The sequence below is a fragment of the Indicator indicator genome, chromosome 1 (assembly GCF_027791375.1).
Source record: "Indicator indicator isolate 239-I01 chromosome 1, UM_Iind_1.1, whole genome shotgun sequence".
In the NCBI taxonomy this organism is placed as follows: Eukaryota; Metazoa; Chordata; class Aves; order Piciformes; family Indicatoridae; genus Indicator; species Indicator indicator.
The window spans coordinates 86,534,465-86,546,571 of NC_072010.1; the positions used below are offsets into that span (position 1 = coordinate 86,534,465).

General features: G+C 42.1%; 1 protein-coding gene across 1 annotated transcript in view; it reads right to left on the reverse strand.

The window, feature by feature from the left end:
- Positions 1–11,348: 11,348 nt before the first annotated feature.
- DCBLD2 (discoidin, CUB and LCCL domain containing 2) overlaps positions 11,349–12,107 on the reverse strand; it is a 47,678-nt gene continuing 46,919 nt past the window's right edge. Inside the window, exon 15 of the mRNA XM_054386105.1 lies at positions 11,349–11,794. Within this exon, the coding sequence (XP_054242080.1) occupies positions 11,349–11,794 (446 nt within the window). The remainder of the gene's footprint in view (positions 11,795–12,107) is intronic.

The window sequence follows — 12,107 nt, forward strand, 5'->3', positions numbered from 1 at the left end:
ATTTTCACCTTGGTTCTGTGCTCAGTGTCTTGCTCTGACTGCAGCCACGTTACTTTAATGTCACTAAAAGTAAAAATAATAAAATAATAATCAGTCAGTCATCAGCTCCACCTTACAAGAATTTGAAGGCCTATAAAGCAGATAGGTTTCTGCAGCTAAGGACTTCCACAGTATTCTCTTCTGATGACTAATAAGCTATGGCTGGAGATTGACCATCAAATCTGGGATAGGCAAACATCAGTGGTGCTCACATGCCACTTTGGTGTCAGCCATTGCTGACTGAGTGAAAGGTGTCAGCCACTGCTGACTGAGTGAAACAACGCACAAGCGTTTGGCTGCCAAGTTCAGCAAAGAAAGAAATCCAGTGCTTACAGTCGAATTGCCATGTTTTAGGCATGGTGTTGCTGGGTCTCATGTGAGATCCATCAGTGATCTTCGTGCACTGTCAGTTGTGCATTGCTGGCTCGTGTCTAGTGAGTGCCCCCAAGTCCTTTTCTGCAGGGCTGCTCTCGACCTCATCCTCCCCCAGCCTGTACCGGTATCCAGCACTGCCCCGACCCAGATGCGGGCCCCGGCTCTTGGCCTTGCAGAACCTCCTGAGGCTCACCTGAGCCCGGCGGCACCTGAGCCAATCGGTGTGCAGCAGGCGGGAGGAGCCATGCGCGCTGCAGCCAATAGAGTCGCGAGCAGCTGCGGGTGGGTGGTTCCTGTAGCTGGCGCTCCCCGCTCGGGTGGTAGCAGCCAGCTCGAGGCAGCGTCTTCGCCCCGATCCTGCTCCTCGGCCCGGCCTGAGGCGAGAGGACATCGCCGCCGAGCCGCGGGCACCGGCAGCAGGTCAGGGCTGGTCAGGGCTGTGGGTGCAGCAGGGTGCTTGCAGCTGCTGGGCCAGAGGCACTTAGCATGCTCCCTGTGGGCTTTCTGGGAGACGTGTATTTGTGAAAGCGCTGCCTCTCCACGCTGTCTCCAGAAAGCACTCTTTGAAGCTGGTGCTTTCCCCATGGTACCCTTGGGAGCAAGCCTGCCAGCTCTGAGCCCTGCTCTGACATCAACTTGCTGTGCAGTGCTCGTTATGTGCCAAACACTATGTGCTTGTGTAGCGGGGCCCACAAGCCTCCCACCCAGGAATCGGTGATAGTCATAGCCTTAGAAGAGATCGCAGTGTTGGATCAAGCCTGCTACAGCACTGTCTGTATGAACAGAGTACAGCTTCTTTCTCTTTTTCTTTCTGTGTTGATTTGCATGGTCAGACAACAGCATTTTTAGACCTTCTGTGTATGAACAGCCCAGAGACTCGCAAACCACCACACTGAGCAGAATTAGTGAATAAACAACCTTGATTTCATCCATCTAGCATAGCATCATCTTCCAAGGCCAGCCATGAGTTAGGAAGGAGTTAAAAACAAGTGAAATACAAGATGGTATGATGTGACAACTGCATTGCAACCAATGGACCATGGCTAACCTTGTATCTTCTAGCCTAAATCAACATGTCTACAGCCATTTCTGCTGTTCCAGATGCCTTTATGTGAAAGAGGCACATTTGGACACTGTTTATTCTTTACTAGAACAGAATCAGGAAAATAATTTTGTAAGCCTAAAAAGTCTGTATGCTTCCCTTTAGCTCAGTTCACATGTAACACGTGTGATCCTCACTGATCAAAGAAGTGTCTGAAAGTGATGGGTTGGTTGATGCTGGCATTTGCCAGGCATTTGTGCCTTCCTTCTCAAAAGTCACACTTAGTGACATGGTTTAGTCGTGACTTGGCAGTAGGTTAACAGTTGGACTTGGTGTTCTTAAATCTGTCTTCCAGCCAAAATGATTTTCTAAGTAAGTGCCCTGTGGTTTATTGCAGCTATACAATACATGGTTCAAGAGCATAAATTAATAATCTAGGCTGCTGGGCATCTAGGCTAGTAAACAGAAGCGTCAATGTTGGGTAGGTGTAAAAAGAGTGATAATAAAAACCAACCAGGATTTAGCAAGCATAAAAAAATAAATCCCTTTCAGAAGTTACACCAGAACTTCCTTGGAGCCATTTCTCCCTGTGGCAAGTGACAGGACTAGAGAAAATGGATGCAAGCTGTGCCAGGGGAGGTTTAGGCTGGATATTAGGAAATACTTCTTCACTGAAAGGATTGTCAAGCATTGGAATGGTCTGCCCCGGGGCAGTGGTGGAGTCACCATCCCTGGAGGTGTTTAAATGGCATGTGGACCAAGTACTTGGGGACATGGTTTAGTGTTGACCCTATAGTGCTGGGCTGAGGGTTAGACTGGATGAACTTAGGGGCCTCTTCCAAGCAGATACATTCTCCGGTATTCTATTCTGTATATTCAACCCCTGGCTGGGCAGACCTAATTATTCCAGTGGTATGCTGGACCTTGCCCCACTAAAACCAGTATGGATGCTGTCCTGCAGTAATGTAGTTGCAAAATCAATACCTAATATTATGCTGGGGAGCTAGCTGCTAGTGGGATAGAGAATGTCTTCAACAGACATGTCACTGAATTGCTGCCCTTCGAAACTTTATGGATGCAAGAGCAGGAGGGGGAGGCACTTGCTTTTTGTGTGTGTTACACCTGAAGAGTTTGTCAGCATTTGAATGCTACTCTTCAATAATGGTTAATGAAGGATTATTAGTGTTTGAATCACTGCAGTAATTTTGTGTCTCTAGTAATTTAAGATAGTGAGATCTATCTAGTGTATTGGACCACTGCATATTGCAAGTACGTGGTGCATGCTTCTTCATGTGGTGTGTACTGTGCCAGATGCAACTGTGCTAAGTAATGCTAAATAATGCTTTGAGGACAGTGACATGAGGTCTTTTTGCCCACGTCTGAAGGAAGATGACTTTCCAGGGTTAGAGCTAAAATGTGCTTAGGTGGGCCAAGAGCTACAAAGTCCTGTTCTGGGTTGCTTTATGTGTGAAACTGTGGCTGGGAAATATCTTAACATTATGAAACATTTATTTGAGTTTTACTGAAAAATGCAAGTTTTTGTTCCCAATGAATCAGTTTTCTTGGGCAGAAAGAGGCATTGGAATAAGTTACCTTTTAATATGGATGGCTTAGCAAGTTCCTTTGGGATTTAATTATTTTCTCCCTCCATGTTGTTTTTTTGTTTCAAAATTGCCATTGTAAAAAACAGAAGAAAAAAGGAGAGGTTTGTCTGCAGTATTTTGTCTTGGGGTCTGGAGAATACTCTGATTTTTCTTCTGCAGATGCAATCCTAAATGAATCCTGAATATATTCCATCACAGCTGGTTTGCATATGCAGATGGCTTTACATATTCATGTGGTTTTTACAGTGCTGTTATTTCTGATGTACAATATGACTGTGTTCACAGCAGGAGCCAAAGACAAATCTCGCATCTCAGATTCCTGTGAATCATGAGTTTTCACTATTGTGTCATGAGATTGAACAATACCTCAAATTTATAAGCACAAGTTTTGTGCTTATAAGTACTGTTTTGTGCTTATAAGTACTGTTTTGTGCATAAGTACTGTTTTCATGTCTGTATGAACTCCTGCATATGGTACTTCTTCCTGCTAGTCTGCAGTGCATGTAAATTATACATTCCCCTTCCAGTCTGCATTCCAATTATGTAGCTTTCTTATGGGATCCTCCATGGAGTTGAGCTTTGAGAGAGATTTCCGTGGACCTCTACTTACAGTGAGCTCCTTAAGGAACAGAAAGGCTTTTCAAATTTCAAAAAACTGGAGCAATTTAAAAAAAGAAAGTTAAGGCAAAACAAATACAGATGTCCCTTCCAACCAAAGCCATTCTGTGATCATAAATTCAGTGTGTTCCTGTGGTGTAGGTGTCAGCTGTCACTGTGGTTCAAGCTTCAGGTTGGTATTTAGGCATGGTTTCAGTGCTGGCTAGGTTTCACAATCTGGGTTTCTGGTCAGGCATTGGAATAGGTTTCCCAGGGACGTGGTGGAGTCAGCATCCCTCAAAGCATTCAGGAAACGTGTGGACATGGCACTTTGGGAGATGGTTTAATGGCCATGGTGGTCTTAGGCTGAAAGTTGGACTCAATGACCTTAGAGGTCTTTTCTGCCTGAAACAATATTATGATTGTAGCCTGTAGGATGTGTCTCTCTGCCACTCACGTGCTGTGATGGTACCTGTCTGTTCCTCCTCATGGAGTCTGCCACTTCTAAAACATCTTTTCTTAGCTTGAATGATAGAATCTGAAGTGTGGGTAATCATAGATAACTGTACAAGACTTTTGTGCTTATTCTCCTGGTCATTTCTTTAATAATGTATTTTGTATGACGGTCCACACTGTGTTTAAAGTCTTTTACTTGTACTAAAGAGTTTTCCAGTGTTTTGTCCAATTCTTATCTTTCCATTAAACTGAGTTAACTGTGGTAGAGCAGAGATGACTGTTAAAAGCAACACTCTGTTTTCTTTCCCTTTGAAGTATGAAGGAGTGTCATGGGTTGAGTTGGACCTGCTGGTGTTAATCATACCATGCTGCAGTCATGCCAACTTCAAACATGAAAGTGCTAACTGGAGTGAAGTATTATGGGATTTGAAGTTCAGATTGCAACATAAGAGGCTTCCTGTTCTGATTGCTGCTTCTGGGTTCCAGCTTCTTGGGTGTTGGCTTCTTTTTGCAGGCATGGTGACGGAATGAGTGGGCGTTGGGTAGCTGCTGGGTTTGGCTGGTTTATGCTGGGGTTTTTCCTGTGTTTCACTGTGCTGCTTCTGCAAATAGGCTAAGCTAAGGTGCATTGTATTATTACATTAATTTGATTATTAACTGATTAACATGATTATTTTATATTAAAGTCTTGTCTCTTTATCTCAGCCCTGAGTTGTGTGTCTTACTCTTCCCCTCACTTCTGTGTTGGGGGAGCAGGCAGGATAGCCCTTTGGTTAAACCATTACAAGGAGTATAAAGCATCAGTAGCCCTTTTGGTGTATTTGCATCAGGCTCTTAATTACTGCATTTATTGCCTCTTAGAGGTATGTACCAACCTGCTCTGCCTTTTCATCTGAAACAATAAGAAAATACTATGTTAAGGATTCTCATCACTTAAAAGTTCCCCCTGCTGTGTTTTTAATGTAGCCATTCCTGATTTGTTCCAAACAATTGTTCCAAAACCCTTCTCTCCTTAGTTCATTAAATCTGAACAGATGACTTTGGCACTTGTAACTGCTGAAACAAGGTTTATCTTCTTAAACTATTCCATCTGAGTTGATACTGCAAACCTGCACTGAAAACAGGATTACGAATTGACAGGTCAGGGAGCTGGACCAGCTTTTGAGGGCTACTAATATAGACAAATGTGGTGATGGTTGTTCTATTGCAGTTTTTAGCTCTCTCTGCCTCCACCTGCTTTCCTTTCCTGGTCAGATTTGTAAGGAGCCTTTAACAGAGGCTGCACTTTTATGCTTTGTTTGCACTGATAGAAATTCTTGACTATTTTTTCTTATCATTTCTTGCAGGAATTTGAGGGTTTCTGTGTTGTCTATCTGCTACGCCCTCTCCTTTGCCAAGAGCCCTGGGCTCATTTCATCCAAACTTGAAAAAGCAGGGCCTTCAGGCTCTCTGGCAGTTTTACATTAAAAAAGAGGGTGACTAGGTTAAGGAAACCCAACTGAGTGCTTCCCAATGTGAAGCTACCGACAGAATTCACCTATGAACTTTCCTTTATGCTCCAGCTGGTTAGGTATTTTGGAGGGGAGCATGCAGAAAGAGGCAAAAGACAGAAGGTTGTATTTCACTTCCTTTAGATTAGTAATGATACTGTGCAGCAAGCACAGCCAGGAATTTCCAAGGAAACAACATCAGCTACTTTGTAGAAAAATCTCCACACACTCTAGTTTGCATTCTTCAAAGAGCTACAGAATATACTAACAGAATATTAGACCTTGGTATCTTAGATGTTAAGAGCTAGTGTCCTTTCACAGGCAAAATAGTTCCTTCACTAAGCAGGAGGTTTTCCACACAAGAACTCCTTCTACAAGTACTTTCTACTCTACAGGGGGAGCCACTACTTGTACTCACATTCTTTACAGCAGGAATAGGGCTTCTACCAGTACAATAAAGAAATGCAAGAACTTTCAGAATTGGTAAGAAAACAATTCCCAGTGAGAGGCAGTATAAGATGAAGCTGTAAGTTGGTCTTTTTTTCCTTAATGTGAAAAGGAAGTGATTACAAGAACTTCAGCTGTTTATTGGTAGTGGTGCTGAGGCTTTTTGTGGGAGCAAAAAAAAGGCCTTTTCTGTGAGTTCCCAAATCAGGCACTCAGCACCACCACACTGCTTTGGTGGTGGAAGGTGACCAGGCAGTGATGCCCATGTGTTCCTGGTGCCTGGAGAGGCTGCAGCAGGAGTCTGGCAGTTTCTAGGCACGGTAGGTGGGTCACTACTAACTGTGGAAGTACCAATAAGCCACAGTACTAGCAGGCAGTTGTGCTGTTGGACATCCTTGCTCTCCAGTGAGACAGTAAAACAAAGCCTGAACATTTTCCCTTACAAGAGCTTTAGCTGCCTTACCAAACCCTATGTTTTGTAATTTCTCCTAATTACAGCATTTAAAGGTGTATGTGGTACGGCCTACTGCAGAGGTGGGTAAATTGACAGAGCAGTGCTGCCAGTAACAAGGCTGCCTTTCAGTGTTTTGAAACAAACCAAAAAAAAAAAAAAAGTCTTCTCACTCTTACTGAACGGCCACCTGTACAGATCTTAATTTTGAACCTACTTTTGAAAGGTTATAAAGTAAACCTCTAGAACGGCTTGAGATAGGTTTGTCAGTACAGATCATATCTTTGAATCTACTTTTGAGAAGTTACAAAGTAAACCTCTAGAACGGCTTGAGATAGGTTTGTCAGTACAGATCATATCTTTGAATCTACTTTTGAGAAGTTACAAAGTAAACCTCTAGAACGGCTTGAGGCAGGTTTGTCAGTACAGATCATATCTTTGAATCTACTTTTGAGAATGGCTTGAGATGAACCTCCTTATGTGACTTACTAATGATCTATGTAGGCTGGAGTCCTGCCAATTTCATGTGCACTACTCAATTACATGTGCTAAAAACCAGTGTTTCTTTCCCTTTGCAAGGCAGCATAAACTTCTGGCTGGGCTGAAAACTGACAGCAATTTCCAGTTTTATATGGCTTTTTTAAGTGATCATGTGGTTTCATACAAATAGGAGTTGTGTATCTCTCAAAGCTGAACTGTGGTGTATTTAATTACATTATCAATGTTTTAAAACTTATCTAAGGAACAGTTTCAACAGACAACTTCCAAAGCTGACTAACACACAGTAAAACTCCTGTGCTAGCCTCCTCACAGGTCAGCACCACCCATTTTAAGAATGTGCATGTCTTTGAAAGTTTTAATGCTAAAAGACTTCTGAAGTGTCTAGTAGAGTAACAGGAGTTTCTTCCAGCTTGCAAAGATGTGCCTATGAACTCCCAGTCTTTTGTCTACTACAAGCAGAGAGTTTACTACAAGCAAAAGTATGTTCTATTTTCATCAGCATACACCAAAACCAGTACTTACTCGGAGGGAAGAAGGGCATGAAGAGCTTTACTTTTTCGGGAACTTTTTCTTCCTAGTAACTTGTGAACACAGCATTTGGTCTTTCAACTGAAAGCATTTCTCATGGTCTTTCACTATTTCTGTGCACAATATTTGTGAAAAAGGAATAAAAAGTAGCATGGCAGGACACTTTTATGCACACTAAAGGTGCTGCTGCTGAAACATTTTCAGAAATCCAGATGGTTTTGCCTCTTTTTTTTTTTCCCCTCCTCTCCGTCACCCAAGTTGTGGAAAACCTTGAAGGTGAGGCTGCAACAGCCTGAGCCAAAGGAAGAGTATTTCAGGTGAGCTGTTTCACAGAGAATGTGTGTTTAGTCAGATGCACAGAGAGAGAGGGGAGCAGCAAGTGTCCTGCCTTACACAGCTGCCTGTCCCACTGCAGAACAGTCCCTGCTGGACTGAAGCAGGGAAGCTTGCTGGTGTGCTGGCATTCATTTTCTGAAGACAAGTCTGCTTGCAACATTACAGGGATGGTTCAGCTTGACAAGTCCAGGATTAAGCCCTTTAGGACCAAATTTTAACCTTGGAGTTGCAAAAGACGAGGAATTATTACTTCTTTATGCTAGGAACTGCAGTTCTAGAATTAAGATAAGGGGAAAGCTTTGAAAGCAAAAGTAGCATTTTTTTTCTGTATTTGGAACATAGCCATGGTCTAAGTTGAAGAATAAACTATCAGCTCCTCTGCCAGCATAGAGGTGGTGTGCTGACAGTGGGGATTGTCTCTGCATCTAAGGAGTGGGTTGCACTGACCCAGAGCCTGCCTGCCTCATACTAATGGAGGGCAGCTGCAGTGCCTTAACCTCTCCTCACACAGGACTCCAGAAACAGCATTCTGCTAGTAGCAGGTAACTCTAGGGAAGCTGCCACTTGGTCCTGCAGCAGACTGTCAGTCACAAGAGCTCTGTTAAGTGTCACCTCACAACTTCTAATGCCGGGTGAGCTGGGGCAGGGACCAGCTCGTGCTGCAGACAGCTACTGCCAGGAAATAGTGGCAGCACCGCTTTTGGAGGCAAGGGCATAAACTCCACTGGGGGTATGGTAACTCATAAATAAAACAACCCTTGCATTCCAAACTACAAATGAGTCAGATCTAAGGTGTTAAATGCAAACATAGCAAGTAGTAGGTATGTACAATTTATTTAAAATACTTTTTAACATACATCTAAAACCCCCTCACTATTTATACAGCCTAAGTTCTAGCAACATATACAAATACTGGGCAACTACAATACATGCTGAGGTAAAAACATACATTCTGGGAGAATACTCAAGCCAAACATGACATTTTATATCCATACATCTTCACATGTAAGAGAGATCCATTAAATGTACCTCTGCTTGTACTGTACACAGAGGAGTTCTAATCTTAAGCGTCTCATGCAACTTACATTTTGGAATCAATGTTTAACCCTTTGTAGTGCACATCTGGGATTCAAAATTCTCTTCTTAGCCCTAGCAGATAACATGTTCAAAATCAGAAGCAGGGACTTAGTCTTAAAAACATCCATTCGGCAGCTCATGCTGCTCTGAGACTGCAGTACAGTTGCTTAAAAAATAACCCACTGTTAAGACACTGTTTAATTAATCCTTACACCACTAACTTGAACACATGCATTGATTTTTACAGTAGATTAATTTTTCTAAGCCTAAACTGGTGCAGTTGGAGAAGGTTTCTTAACTTGGCTGGAATCAGTATGTCACATCTTGGTGCAAACAAATAACCTCCCACACATTTCAAATCACATCAGCTCAGATAATTTCATAGTTGCTGCTGATGGGCAAGAACAGTTACTTGCCTGTTTAAAAACTTCAGAGATTGCAGACTAGCTCTATCAAGCAGAAAAAGTTGCAATAACTTTTATAAAAGTATAAAGAGAGGCAGGAACTTCTTTTTCATCACTGGGTCATATATGCCTCCCTCACTTCCATTCACATTTAGGCTTAGACACTCAATTCCTAAAACAATTGAAATAAAAAAAATATTCTCAATTAATAAGAATTACCAAAAATTCGTACAATTAAGGCTTCCGGGTAGCACAGAATATGTAATAACATATTCAGGATGTTGAACAGGCCACAAGTAATTTTGGACTGCTGAGTTTATACAAAGCCCCTGTGGAAAAAAAAAAAAAAGGGCAAAACAAATTTCAAGTAATAACTCAGGGTACTGTTATGTGGTGGTGGTTCAAGTATATTCAAGTGGCAGCCCTCTTGACCAGTGTTGTAGATTTGGATGTTCTCCACCTAGTAGAAGGACCCTGGGCAATAAACAAGGCTGACTGGAATTACATCACAGAAACAAACAGTAACCACTGAAGTCCATAAAACTGGGCTAATGTGTAGGTAGGGGTTTCATATGTAAAAATTAGTTCAGCATCCTCCCAACAGCGTTGTTACAATAAAAATAAAGCTTTTTAATTGTGGAGTTTTTTTACTACTTAGGTTAAAAAGCTGTGCTTTGTTTCTAACAATATAAAAAAATGGCAAATGTGACATCCAAATTGTTTTCATTTCATAATTACCTAGATAAAACTAGTCTACCTTATCCCAAATAGAAGACTGACTACACTGTTTTTATAGTAGAGAACCTTGGAACATTCAAAGGATACAAAGTCCATTAAACACTTGTAAAATGGACACTCTTTGGAACAGTACTGGTTCTCTTGCAAAGGTTTTGGAATCTTTTATGCTTCTAATAAGAACAATCATAAGGAAAGCCCCAAGGCTGAAGTTTTTCAGTTGTGCTAAAACGTACCATATGTGCTAAATGCGTGTATAACACAAACTGTGCACCACAAACTGTGTATTTCTGTGCTTCCTTAAGCACTCACAACAGTATATACACATCACTCTTTGTATAAGCTCACATCTTAACACACAACTATAATAGATATGCCAGGAGGGGAGAGTGGACTGGTGTCAGGTCAAGGGGACAGGGAGAACCTTTCTGAATTGAGTTGCCTGAAACATCTGGATGCTTCTTGCAGGGAAGCCTGAATTCGAGGCAGATGCTGTTCAGAGTAGCCTTCACTTAGTAGGGAAAAATGAAAAGCAGTTGCCATGTAGTTTCCTTGTATTTTGTGTCTCCTGGATCCTTAGGAAGCAACAAGACTGAATGGCTTCAGGAGATGAGGCAGAGAACAGATTGTACAGACAGCAGATTCTAGTTGTGGAAGGCTAAGAAAAAAGTGGTGGGAACCTTCTGAGGAACACACAGTTGATGATTCCTAATCCTGTGAACAAAAGCTGAAATGATGTCATTTAGAATCAAAACTGAAAAGGTTAATGGGGTTTTTCCTATCAGTATTGACAGTACTCTTTAAAGTCTAAAGTTACCCAGACATTTTATAGAGTAAAATGAATTTTAGAAGCTGTAGTGCTTACATAGATATCTGAGACAGTTAGGAGCTTTGTGGTTGTTTTTTTTCCCCCAGAAATAATACCATTAGTTAAGAAATTATGGGCTTTTGTTTTATGAACTTTCTCTGAATTTATCATTCATATCTATGAATTACTGAATCTTGAGGAGCTCTTCTCTCATGTCTGACACATGATTGTACAGTAGTAATAAAAAAGTCCACAGTTGTGCAGGAGACAAGCTGTAATCATGCACACAGCTTAAGGAAAGGCAGAGTTACTGGCTTCCCTGACCTCCAATACCACATCTTTTGGTTCAACATTGTATTATTTAAGACTAACAGCATCAAAACAATGCAATTTAAAACAAAGAAACTGTCAGCTTTATGGAACTGGCTTTTTAAAAACAAGCCATCATTCTGCTTTACTCATGAGCTGAGTTCATCCTGACTCCCTGTGGAATGGGGCAGGCTCTGCGGTACCTGGTACAGCAATTCGTCAGCAGCAGCTGGCCCTGGCTGCCCCTTTGGGGTATCATACTGTGCCTGTGCTGATGATGTGCTGTCTGTCCTAGACAAGAGTTTATTGTAAGTTCCAGCCACTGGAGGAGCTTGGTTCCCTGCAGCTTTGAAAGTGGAAATGGAAGGAATGCCAAGAGGTGTGCTGGGATGACTGGACATGTCCATGATGATTGGAGTTGCGTATTCTGGTCCGGTTACAGGTAGTGGTTCAGCATAAGCATGGTAAACTTCTTGTATGGGCGAATTGTATGGGTCCAAATCAGCGTAACTTGCTTCTTTTCCTTCCTCTGGTTTAAAGGTTGATCTCTGATGAAGCGTGCTGACAATCCCCCCTACCAAAGGCTGGGCATACTCTGTGTTGTAACCCCAAGAGAACAAAATAAAAACATACTTAATGGATTTTTTTCTTTTTTACATTGGCATCACACTTAAAAGAACCTGTCATTAGTGTCACAGAAATTATTACCATTATCCTAGATCAAACCAGTGAGGTCTGTGTCTCTCTACCAGTGCCAATGGCTTTAGGAAAAATAGTCATTTCCACCTGACAGTTAAAGCCATTAGGGTAGCCACAGCATCCCCCCCAACTATACTTCTTCCCTTGTGAGCTGCAATTTCCCATGCTCTTAAACTTTTGAAATGTTCTTCCCTGCAAAACTAGAATTA